The sequence below is a fragment of the Prinia subflava genome, chromosome 6 (genome assembly GCF_021018805.1).
Source record: "Prinia subflava isolate CZ2003 ecotype Zambia chromosome 6, Cam_Psub_1.2, whole genome shotgun sequence".
Taxonomy (NCBI): domain Eukaryota; kingdom Metazoa; phylum Chordata; class Aves; order Passeriformes; family Cisticolidae; genus Prinia; species Prinia subflava.
Window position 1 is genome coordinate 27849827 of NC_086252.1, and position 13207 is coordinate 27863033.

Below are 13207 nucleotides of genomic sequence, written 5' to 3' on the forward strand. Positions count from 1 at the left end.
CATTTCTGTCTGACCAGTTCAGGCACGGGCTTTCTGGGAATGAGGAACCAGACCCAGGGCAAAGGGAAAGAGATCAGCTTTGTTTCCCTCTGCAGAGGGATACAGGAAAATGAGCTGTGCCAGGCACACAGAAGAGGCAGAGGGAAAACATCTCAGTGCCCTCAGCAACTTTCCAGTTCATCCGACAGCTCACCTGGGCAGGACCAAGGCATCTGTGTGTTTAACAAGGCCAAGCTCTAAACCCAGGATTTCCTTGGAAAGTAACAGCTTGCTTAGTCCCAGCTCAGAACTACAGGGCCCTAAACATTAAATTTATTGGAGTAATGGGTTTACCACCCTGCACTGGCAAAAGCAGCAAGGGAAGGCCCTGACAGGCACGGAAATATGGCCAACTCCCCAGAGCAGACATAAACCCATTCTCCAGCTGGACACCCCACACCTCCTTCCAGCTGAACACCCTCTCCAGATCTGGATCACAGATGTGTCACCCATGCTAGCAACAACCAATAGCATTATTCAAAAACTGCTAGTACACATTACACAATGAGTTTGAACACTACTTCTCCACCTCCCTCTTCTCACTAACCCCACATACTTGTATCTAATTCCAAACAAGACAAAAAGGACTTAGGAGCAACAGATTTTATTCCACTTATATTGTAATTTGGGTTGCATCTCTGATTAAAGGCCCTGGCACAGATTGTCTCCACTTCCCATTCAGAAACTGCCTGTACAGCTTCTGGCAGTGCACATGGCCATGCTCTCTGACTGGCCCCATTTTCCCTCCCTGCCCTGGCTGGTTTCTCTCTGAAGGTGAGGGGTGCTGCACTGAGCCCAGAGGGATCCCTGCAGCCTCCCCTGTATTCAGGCTCCAAGGCACAGGAGTTCCCACAAAGGTTTCCCTCTTCTGTTCACCTCACCTGCAGATTCATGTTGTTCTGCTGAACCCTTGGAGTAACTGATATGCTGCTTTGGACATACTTCAAATTACACCTCTCCAAAACCAGCCAGGGGTTCTGTGTGCACAGCACCGTTCAGAGCTCGCCACCAGCAGCACAATTACCTCCTTTACCAACAAGGCAACCAGCACAACCTTTAGATGTGACTCACAGCAAAAGCTCACCTGGCTGTTTGGATCTCCAAGTAAGTTACATATATGTGGCACTATCTTACTCAGTGTTAAACTCTGAGCTCCAGATCTGGGAAGAAAGAACAAAAAGCACCATTATGAATCACAGAGCAGGCTCATGTACACAACACAGGTTTGCAGAAGGTTCTCACTTACGCATTGAGTGTTGCAATAAGGCAGAGGCAAATCCCTTCTCTTGTCCGAAAATTCTTGTGTTTGAATCCTCCCAGCATCCTGTCCCACACGTACTGTGGAAGACAAGAAAGAAAAAAAATAAGATGGGGTAAGAAACAGATTCTCTCTTCCAGCAGCCATACCCCACACCACCTCTGGAGCTCAAATATAAGCTTTATGCCCATCCAAGCAGAACAGGACAAAAAGGAGCAAGATACTTTTAGATCTGACTAATTCTTTGTTTTGTGCTGACTTCGCAGTAACTCCCCACTACCTAAAACAATACTCTATACTTACAGAAAGCAAGTACCTTCCAAAAATCTGGAAAAGTAACTCTTGATATATACCCATCCCATCCTGGGGAAATCCCACTGACACACTCCCATGTATATCCTGTCAGGCAACAGCCTTCCCAAATGAAGCAAATATAACAAAGTGTAAGGAGATGAAGCCATTTCAGACAGAAAAATGGCAGAGAAAACCTGACAGAAAAAATGTTTCCTTTGTTTACACAGCCAGGCACTCATGTTGTGGAGGGCTATTGAACATACCTGAGGGTTTGCAGCTTGTTCCATGATTTTCAGCAGCAAGGTCTGATCCTGCTCCCTCACTGAGTCCTTAGAATCTCCCAGCCTATCAAGTAAACTTGGCAGCACTAAGGAAAGAAAACAGGAACATTCAATTCCTCCAGGAAAAAACTGTAACAGTGGCAGAGTCCCTCTGCTCTCCCCACTAAAGTTCAGTGGAGGCACCAGCCCTGCTGCCCTTCAGCAGAGTCTGAAAACCACCAAGAGCCTCCCAGGTGTGGTGCTGGGAAGAAAGCTCTGAGTCCAGCAGCCAGTGCAGGCGCTGGCAGGGTCATGGTGACACTCACACAGAGACCCCTCACCTGTGCCAATCTGGGCCTTGAAGCGATCTTGCAAGCGGGACACCAGTGCAGAGATGATGTCAATCCCCAGCAGAACCACCTGCAAGCACAGAACAGGCAATGAATTAAGAGTGCACTGCAACTGTGATTGCTGCTCAGTGCTAAATTCATATGTATAGATGTGCAAGGTGCACAAACTACATGCATAAACCATTTCAGTATTTGCAATTATTACAATTAATTAGAAAATTGGATGCACTAAGAGTTGTTTAATTATTTACCGGCAGAAATTAAACCAAACACTTTTATGACATAACTGGAATTCAAAGAAAGACATCTAATTTGAGAGAAGCTTTATGATGAGCTGCAGATGAGAAAACCTGCTCTGATTAACTATGTTTACTTACCAGAAAAAGGCACATCACATACTGAATGTACTGTGTAGCTTGTATGTGAAATACCTCACAAAACCCTATAGATCATGATTGTGCTGGTATGAGACATTTCTCCCCTAAGTTTTTGGATAAGCATCGAGGTCAATCATGCCTGGAAGTGTTAGGGTCAGCCAGGGTTCTGAGACGGTGCCACCAGGGCTGTTCCAACAGAGCCCAGCTCCCTGTACATACACACAAGTGTGCATATATACACGAACAACCCACCATAACTCAAGGAGTGTTGGGACAAGGCTCTCTGGCATATATGAGATTGTTGGGCTTGTCCTGTGCAAGAGCCAGGAATTGCAGCTGATGATCCTTGTGAGTCCCAGCTCAGGATACGATCCTGTCATACACACACGTGTTTATACTCCCCGTACATTCACGCAAGTGTGTACGTTTACCCGTATGTAGCTGTACTCGCTGTACACACAGAGCTGTCTGTACAAAGGCCTGTCCGCACCCCGTGCCCAGCACACGCTCCCGCCCGTGCGCGTACAGGAGCGCACACGTCCCGCACACGTCCCTGCTCCGCAGTGCCGCCGCTGCTCGGCAGAGGGCGCGCTCCGTTGCCGCTGCCGCCGCGCGGCGGCCCCGCCCTCTATGCAAATCTGCGCCCGGCTGGCGCGGAGCACTCTGGGTAGCGCCGCCGCCGAAGGGCTCAACCGCGGGTGGGAGTCGCCCGGTGGCGCCGGGCCCCGCGCGGAGCGCGCCCCCCAACCGGGCGTGGGGCAGCGGGCGGGCCGGGGCGCGCACCGCTCCTCGCCCGGACCTAGGCGCGGTCCGCGCTCCCCCAGGCCCGGCGCGCTGCAGCCGCCGCCAACCGTCCTTATCTGGGGGTTGCGCGGCTGCTCAATGAGCGAATGGCGAGAGCAGCCCTGCTAACGCCTTAAGCAACACAGCAGCGCCCGCTCCGTGCGCGGCGCAATTTTTGGAACCTCGCACCGCGGCGTGTGCGCGGCGCGTTCTCAACATCACTCACCCGGAGCCTGAGCGGGCACACCACGGCGCCTTGCGGGACCTTGGCGGTGCTGCGACCTCTCGGTACCGCTCCGCAACATCCCGGCATCGCCTCCCGACACCGCTCCCGTTCCCCCCTCCCCCTCCTAAACAGTGCTGCTCCCGGCAGGGCCCGAACGGGTCACCCGCGGTGCCGTTCGGCGACGAACCCCTCGCGGTCAGTCCACAACCCTCAGCTTGTCACATGGATTCACTCCAGATTCGGCTCCGTAACACCCAGGGAACTATGCGTGGTGTGGCAGGGGAAACAGCCTACTACTCCATGCCAATTATCCTGTGAAAAAAACTTTCCTAAATACAAGCCTGTGGATCTTAACTTCTCCCAACATACAAATTCACCTTCTCCAAAGAGCTCCTGCAGTTTTCTCTCCTCACAGTAACAGACCCTTCAACACTGTCAATTTTTAATTCAACATCGTTTGTTCATACACCAAAGGAGAATTTTCCTCGTGCTTTTATTAAGCTGTGTTTCGTTTTCACATTCATCTGGCACACTGGATTTAATCTGCCATTGACAAATGCTCAGCCAGCTGCCCTAAGCCCTATCACTGCTGTGTCTGCCAGCTCTGGGAGCCTCCCGGCTGGGGTCCGGCAGCAGAGCCCCAGCAGCACGGTGGGCTCCAGATCTCCAGATCCTCATCAGTGCACAGATGCTTTCAGGGAAAGTCAATGGGACTCTGAGGCCAGTCACCATTCACAGCTGTCTGATCAGAGTCCCATCACGGCAGCATCCTGCACACAGATAAGTGTGCTGCCTGCAATTACAGAGATGTGCCCCAGGGATAAATTCGATCCCGGCAGAGGAAAGAATCCATCTCTTCTTCAAACTGCCCGCAAGCCAGGAAGAGTGAGGGGAACTCATCACTCAAACATGAAAGGAAACACATTGCACAGTGCAAACATACCCTGCAGTTCACCCTCAGGATAAGGCCAGGAGGATGAGCTAAACCTTTGCACGAATTTTTGCTGTTGTCCTTATAAATTAGCACAATGATTACAGTGGTATGTGGACAGCTACTGAGGAAACAGCAACCGGGGTGAGCAGATGTTATTCCCGACTATGCTGGATTCATTTATCTACCCAAATGTGACACCTGCCTCAGATGGTCAGAGGCAGAAAGTAGAAATCAAGTATGGATTGACAGAGTCAACAGATCCACTACGGACAGATAACAACCGAGGGCATGGCTGGCAAATGAACAAAGAATTAATTGAATTCCAGCCCTGGCTGCATTGGACTGACTGCACTGAAGAGCCCACCCATTCACTGCTGGAAAAGTTACTGAAGCTCAGCCTGAATTAACACACACTGAGGTCCAGGAGGAGCCTCGGGAGCAGCGATGGGCCCTGTCTGCAGTCACCCCACTGCTGAGATCCCGACGCAGGCCTCTCCCCAGGGAAGCTAGCTGGTGGGCACAGCTCCACACCAAGGCACAGGAAGGGGAGCTCTCCATTCGAAATTCCAGATAACGCTGCAATGCTGATAACTACAGAGCTATTCCAGGCCTTTACATCAGCACAGATCTTTTACACTCCTATTTACACAGGCTCCCAAAACAGTAATCTCAGAATCAGAGTGACAGCCCTCAGCCTGAGGGTCTGCCTCTTTGCTCATTTGACTCCTGAGGTTCCCCAAGACAGTCAATAAAGCAAGTTGTGCCACCCAGTATTCAGCTCATTTGGCATCTGCTGTTGCTTTGTCTTGTCTCAGAATACTTTCTGTAGGCGCCAAGGGCTGTCAGCAAACCCTTCTCCTGCCTCTCTGCAACTGCCAGGTCATCTCTCCCAGTAAAGAAATCTCTTGTTAGTTCCCAGGATGCAACACAGCCTTTCCCAATAAACACGGTACTTTTTTTCCAGAGGTGAACAAAAACAACTCAAAGCATCTGTCCTTTAATACCTGTGTGGTGTTGAAAGACTTGCAGGCAGCTCCCCATATCAGAGAACAGACAGCTCACCATCATCTGCTCCAGCAGTACATGATCACCAAGCATGGCAGACAAATAAATCCATCCAGTTTAAAACAAGACACCTAAACACACTCCCATAAAAGGGTAAAGAAGCTGCACAATCCAGCAACAGCTGATTGAGCATAAAGTGACCAGAGTGAATCAGCCTCAGGCTACCCTGATGGTCTGGACATCCTCCCTGAGGGGGGAGAAGAGAGACAAGCCCTTCCCTCCACTCATGGTACCATGCCACAGCAGGGATGTGGTGGTGGCTGCATGAACCTTCACCCCCCCTTCTCTGCAGGGAAGCAGCAGTGGGCTGAGCAGTACATCCCCACAAAGTCCTTGAGCTCTGCTGGCCTCCTGCTGAACCTTCCACGCCTGGCAGCTTGGGACCTAAATGGGAATGCTGGAGAGAGCTCCTACAGCAGCTGTGACAGCAGCTTGCTTCATGCTGCTTCAACATGCTGACTGCCACCACTGGTGACACAGCTTAGCTATTTCACTTTGAAGTCTGTCTGAGAGGGTTTTTTTGGAGAAGGGATGGGAAATGGAAGACAAGACCTCTAAAAAGAATTGTAAGCATTCAACCAGGTTTTTTTTAAAGAGTTGCTTAGATAATCTTTGGATTCAAAAGCAAAAACATGGAGAAGTGCTTACATACTTTGAAAAAATTTAATATACTTTTGAAAAAAGGAGAACACTTCAGATTACATACTGAGACGTCTAAGGCAAGCACTGATGGCTCACATCACTGCTGGTCTGATCAGTGCTGATCAGTCAGAGAGGGAGCAGTTCTAATTCCTTGTGACATGAAACATCCACCACAACTGAACTGGGCACTCAAGACCAAGCTAAAGTTAGATAATATTGGCAAATTTAGTTTTGAAGTCAGGTATTTTGGGTCAGCACAGCAGTAACCAAAGGCCTGTCAGAGAAATGTGGAATCAGCTTCTGAAATGGTGACTGCTGTACCCTACCTGCACATGACTATAACCACATCCACCCTGGAATAGTCAACCTCCTTCTGCCATTCCAACAGTTAACATTTCATTTTCCAAGGCAGTACCACATCTGCACTGGAGGCACAAGTCCATCTCCCCAGCCCAACAATCCTCACACAGACACTAAGTTTTTTTGCACAACACAATTTGCAAAACCAACACCAGTGAACAAAAAGGCAGCAACAGTAGCACAGCAGGTTTTACTAGCATGTCTATAAGCTATGGTTAAAGAGCTGAATGGGGGAAAACTTTAAACATATATTTTTGGGTTCTTTCTCTATACTGATGAGATACCATCCATTCTGTCACAGACATCACCTTTAAAATCCTCAAATTCCCTGATGGAATTAGGTGAACCAAAATACCAATGAAACCACACGTGCTTGTAAAATAAGCAGAAACCTGGTAATTGAAAGTTCTTCTTCATTTACAAGCCTAGCAACAGATGAACAACTCACTAAAAAATTCATAGTTCTACAGTGAAATAAATTCCAGAACTAAGGTAATTTAAATGTTGTGAGACATTAAGAAAAGGTTGTCAGAAATGATCACTACAGAGATGTATTTTGACCATGACTGTTAGGACACAAGGGCACCATTCCTGTGCAAAAGCAAAGAATTCCAATAACTATTTTCTGGATCCAGTTAAAAAAGTCAGCAAAAGCCCCTCAGTTGTCTCTTGTTCTAAAAGCTAGAGATTTGGTAGAACCCATGAGAAATTCAAAGCAATTTAAGGAAATGCACCACAGAGCAAAATGTTATCACTACAAAAATTCCACAAAGACAAACAGAGTGATGCTTAAAAGAACACGATCACCCTGAAATGCAGACATCTGTTTGCAGAAGAGCTGACAAGTATGTCCCAGGTGAAAGAGCTGGACCAAATGAACCCTCAATCACACTGCTCCCTACCCTGCCTCTGCTCAGGGGAACTGAAGGGGGAAGTTCCAAAGAATAAGTAATTCAGCCTGTTGTGCAAAGATTCTGAACTGGTCCTTGAGTGGTTGCGTATGATGAGAAGAGGAGCAGCCACTGGCCTCTCTCCAAGGGACAGGGAGGGAAGCACAAGTTGCAGAGTCACTGCTGTAGAGTACAGGAGGCTTTTCTACCCTGAGCAAGGTCAAAGCTCCAGACAGCACAGTAGGTAAATCACCACTGACACTAACTACAGGCTAAGTCTCCAGGGAAGCAGCACTCATGGTAATACAACAGGAGACATTGCAGTTGAAAGCAGAGTTACAACTTACTTCACACTTTCACATCTCACTTACCAAAACACTGCTGGATAAACAGCAGCAGCACTGTTGTTTCAGAAAAGTGGTCCTGCATATGCAGCACCTTACAGCTATGGATACCAGCATGGCAGCACCCAATGTTTAGTGTCTTCACATGAAACATCAAAACAAAATATCTGCACTACCAACTGCTACTGCCTTTGGTTCCTCACCACAAAGCAGTTAAATATCTTAGTCACAAACACTGCCACTATTCCTACATTTCCATTGCCCCCAGCTGAGCACTTACACTTACAGCCAAGTTCTCAGCCAGGAAGGAAAAATTAATATGTGCGAGCATTGATGAAAACTTGCCCTGGGATCACCTTGGGATCAGGACCACTACTTCCTCGTAGCTTTGGTGACTAGTTGCATCTCAGAGCTCAATGCATAATGAAGCCTCATACAATGAGGGCTATTAGAGAAAAGCAAAAAGAATATGGCAAGGAAAATAAAAAGACCACTGCATTGTGCTGTTTGGTTTTTTGTAGGAAAACGGACAGCCTTTATTATGGCAACTAATCAATTGCCAGCACAGCAATGTGCCTTATTAACAGACCAGGCTGCTTTACCTAATAACATTGCCTTCCCCTCCATTAGCAGCAAAAGGCTCTTACAGTGCACAGAGCAAGTGAGAAACCACACTGGCAATCTGCCTGCAGGCAGAACCATATTAGCTGGAGCACCTCAAAAGCTTCTAGCACAGAAGCACTGACCCCAACTCCATCTCTAACACTACAGGAATAGAAAGGGTCAGCACATTTTAAAACTGGAACAGAAGTGTTTCTGAGGGTTTAGACAGCATCTGGAAAAAAACAAGGCAAGCACACAACCTAGCAGATAATCACTGACAATCTTCTGCTCTCTTAGGGCTCACAAAATCTAGTAACAACTGTGAGGATGTTCAAATATCCAGACACTCCCCTTGATCACTAGTTCCCAAGCTTCTGAACATCTGCACTTCCAGATTAGACCATTCAACGCTAGCTTTTATGAGGAACAGCAATACTGCAATGCAATGATGACAGGACGCATGGACAGCGTCATGAGGAGGGCACCAAAGAGGTGCAGACACACCAAAGTCCCACCAGCTGCTGGGAACGTGAGAAAAGCTGGGGATCAATCCGGGAGGCAGAGCAGCCACTGTGGTGAGGAGTAGGGAGCAGCCGAACTGAGTAGGAAGCTTACTGGATGATGACAGCTCTTGCTAGACCATAGTTAATGAAGCTTTGTTCTTGCCTTGTTCAGGAAGAAAGGAACACATGCAATTAAAAATGCAATAGCATTTTCAGTAGCCACAGTCTTTGTAACACTCTGGAAACACCCTAAGACCTAGAGCTTTCACAGCACCTCCCACCCTGCACAGACAGAGTGCCTGCTCAGCATGTACCACACAGTCCCACGCCTTTGAAAAGTGTCTCCAGACACAATCAGCAACAGCTTAATGGTACAACAGAGGAGAACTCCATTCAGAAAAGAAGAGACATTCAAGATGCCTCTGTCAGCCACAGAAAGATACAATAGCCCAGGAAAGTGAAGAGGTGGGTGCTAGGTAGAGAAAGGGGTGAGAGGTGGGAAAAAGGAATTCCACAGAGGAAGGCAGCGCTTCAGCCAGAGTCCTCCTCATACTCTTTCTAATCCATTCGGGAGAAAGCCCAGAGAATGACCCTTAAAGGCATGGGTTAAAACACTTCCCAGTCTCTCCTACACCAGTGAGGGGTGCAGCTGAGCTACATCTAACCCAGCATCTACAGCAGCCACGAGATTTAGAACAGCCCCTACAGCATGATGCTTCCCAAGCTTACTGTTCAATAAGGTCACTGAAGACTGAGAGCTACTGCCTAAGCTGTTGGCTACACCAGTTTCTTCTTTTGCCATTCCCTCTTACTCCCTTCTCCAAGCTACTCTTAACTGCTGGTTTTCAATTCATATCAAACATTAAAGGGAAAACTTACAGAGGCTTACCATCAGAGCTATACTGAAGCTAAAACCAGAACTCCAGAAAAAACAGTGCCACAAGAACACAGAAGGGGACAGTCCCAGCGCTGACCTGCTCACCTGAGGGTGCCTATGCAGGTGGAACCAGACCTCACCTCAGCAGATATGTACCCGTGCACATCTGCAAGCTGGGCAGCTGTCAGTGTGCACCCTCTGCTTGAGCTGCTGTGTGACACTGCAAGGGACAGGGACATTTGGATGAAGTGACACCACTGGCCAGGCCTAGCACTCTGCAAACCTCCTTACACAGCTTTTGGCTCAGCAGCTTCAACCACTCTGCAGCCCGTGCATTCCTCTTGCAACTATGTCTTATGTCCAGCTCTTAGCACAGTTCTTGATCAAGTCAGACATCATTTTTAGTATCTTTTAACTTTTGGCAATCAGATTTCTTCCAAGACTTTGATCTAAATGGTCTAGGAAACCAATGAAAAAAGATTCTGTCCCTGCCCATTTAAAAGCTAATAATTCTATCTTAGAGGGTAATACTTTCCACATGCTTCAGAACCAAACCCCACATGTAATTTAACACAAAGGAAACAGAAATTATTTAATGTTCATCTCCTCAACTCCTTTTGACCCGTGTCTTTCCCTTTGCCTTTTTGGCTGTCATCATTGAGATCTGGAGCAACAGCTGATGTATCACTGTGAGCTCTCACAAGAGAATAAAACATCTGTTTTCCTCCCTCAGACTGAAAACAGACGCCTTTTTAGTTGTGTCCAACAGATACTCAATTATATGACAGCACAGCACAATGCATCTAAATCAGGGCACACCCTTGGGCCACATGGGTGCCCTGCATGCGGTCAGAAACCCAAAAAGGCTTTGCAATCTCAGGCAGGCTATCTATCCAGGGTCTGGGACACCTGCAGACAGCAAGGGCAGTTTTCTTGCCTTGGCAATGTCTGCAGAACTGCTCTGGAGCAAACAGCACATGCACCAAGGGCTGTGCAGTCCCACTGCGGCCCAGCTGTGTACTTTTGGCTTTTCTAATGAGCTGTCTGGAAAACCCAATTCCATACAAAAACCACTCCTCATCAACCAACTTAGCTGACATTCCAGATCTGAAAGAGGTGATAGTAGTCACCATGGGACAACTCTTCAAGAAAACCTGCCTGGAGAGATTTTACTGGCTACTGTAGTCGTGTTGGAAATTTACTGCTATGAAAAACTCCTGCAAATGGCACCTGGGGAAGCCCAGCCACAGCAGAGCGAGGTGAACCTGGCAATCACTGATTCAAGATTCACCTTGGGACACACGGATGAGCTGACACTGGTAAGACAGCCCAAGCAGCAGCCCAAGCAGTGCCTGTTCCATGTCTGTTCCTGTGGCTGAAACAATCCAATCTCCAGACCTGTTCAACTGCAAGCATTTTACAGACCAAAAAAATCTCAAAAAACAAAAGAAACAAACAACCAAGCCCCCACATCCCCTACAAATTGGAACAAAACAAAAAAAACCACACAACCCCTCAGCCAAACCAAAACAAACAAGCAAAAAAAAAAATCAACCACAAACAAGGGAAGAGAAGGGAATTCTGCATCCTGCACTGCTGGAGGGAGCCAGTGTTTTGCTAAGGGAAAAGAACAAGCCATCTGAGCAGCTGACAGCACAAGTGGAAAACCAATTGGAAAATTATAGGGACAAACCACATACATTTTGGCTTCTGTATCCAGCTCTAGAAAGACATTTAAACAAGTCAGGCAAATAGCTCCTATCAAGGCTCTAGTGCCACAGCTACACAAACAAGCATCCCTCACGTTAAGAGGTTTCCATAAATTCTTGTGGATTAATAAAAGAAGGTATTAATTAAGTGTTCAACTAAATCATTAGTTCTTGGATTAATTATCTAAACAGAAGTCTTTAGAACTGAAATAGATCAGAGGAACAGAAGCTGCAAGTGTAACAAAAGAAGCCACTCAGGGTTCAGCACAAGTACACAAGGAGCTGACAGGGCAGGGGAGCTCAGCCAGACCTCCTGGACAGGCTCTGCTCACCTTTCACAACGCTTTTACTGCATTTTTCTCCTTCACAACTCTTACCGTTATTTTCAACATAGCAATCACTAAGCTGAATCAAGTGTTTAAATAACCATTTTTCCATGATTTTAGAAGACCGATGCCTTGTTTTGTAATTCTGTTATTTTCTCAGAGGTTTGTTCTCACTGGACACTTGCTAACAAGACCAGCCTTCTTGCTTTCTGCTGAACAGGATATTCATGTAAGCAGTTAATAGCACAGCACATCTCTATAAAATGCAGAAACTTAATTTAATATAACTCAGTAAAAAGTATTGTGCTGTGTTTCACGGGGAGGAAGGAGATTTTGTATCCCAGCACCACAAAACCTTGAAGCAACACTGAAAAGGAATTTTGAAGAAGAGTAAATGTAACCTGCAAAATTCAAATCACACTTCAGAGAAGAAAGGGAACAACAATTTTCTAGAGGTTTCCATAAAACAGGTTTTATGGAAGAAATATAGAAATAATGGCAATTTGCCAAGTAACACACTGCTCGAGACTCAGCTGTCCCCTGTGGTCATCACACATACATTCAAAGATTAATTTACTTATTTCTGTCTCCAAGAGAATTTAAGGGAGGTTTGGTGGAAATTTCTAAAGCACAAATTAGATGCCAGCCCTAATTGAAGGATGCATCAGCCAGAGGTAACTACACCTCTGAAAATGTGCCCTTCAAACCTTTGAAAACTCTTCATTCTACACCATCTCATCTCTTTTTATTCATACAGGTTGGAAGTTAGGTAAGCCTTCCTGCTCCTGTAACTTCAAAACTGATTTATTTCCTTGAGACACATATTCCAAACTGAAATGTCACATTACTTTTATTTTTTGTTTTAAATAAAGCAACAGCTTTCACAGAGATGGGAAAGCATGGTCACTCTTAGAACTTCAAAACCTGATGTCTTGTGAATTCTGAAACAAGACACACAGAACGCTGTATGTGACAGTGTGCCATTGTTAACCTGACAAGAAAAGGATGTCAGACTGCTTCCTCCCATCCCAGTCAGCCTTACTGCACATGCCAAACCGAGTAAAATGAAACAGTACCTCTTTACTGTTAGCACAAGAATGAGCTTCACCAATAAATTCAGGTGAGAAGTTATTTCTGAAGGCAAATTAGTTCAACACCATCTCCACCTCAGTGCTCAAATTAGATCAGTTAGACCACATTTCTAGATAAAGTGTTTTGTTTTACTTGATTCTTAACATATAGGTCTTCAGCTGTAACTGATTTCGACTGTTCATTTAAATCTGCAACACTTTTCTATATTCTAGTTAGAAGCAGCCTCTCAATAAAAAAACAGGTTTAATGAGCCTCCGTGTCACCACCTGTAAGAC

The 13207-nt window shown here is 46.5% G+C and overlaps 1 protein-coding gene and 1 non-coding gene across 2 annotated transcripts in view; one reads left to right on the top strand and one right to left on the bottom strand.

Moving 5' to 3' along the window:
• Nucleotides 1–13207, bottom strand: part of CLASP1 (cytoplasmic linker associated protein 1) — a 166726-nt gene that overhangs the window by 118839 nt on the left and 34680 nt on the right. Inside the window, exons 3-6 of the mRNA XM_063400845.1 lie at nt 2193–2271; nt 1855–1958; nt 1286–1377; nt 1124–1199 (exon numbers count right to left, since the gene is read on the bottom strand). Of these exons, the coding sequence (XP_063256915.1) occupies nt 1124–1199; nt 1286–1377; nt 1855–1958; nt 2193–2271 (351 nt within the window). The remainder of the gene's footprint in view (nt 1–1123; nt 1200–1285; nt 1378–1854; nt 1959–2192; nt 2272–13207) is intronic.
• LOC134552449 (U4atac minor spliceosomal RNA) lies at nt 3428–3544 on the top strand. The gene has a single exon (XR_010080870.1). It is a non-coding gene; the product is annotated as a U4atac minor spliceosomal RNA (small nuclear RNA).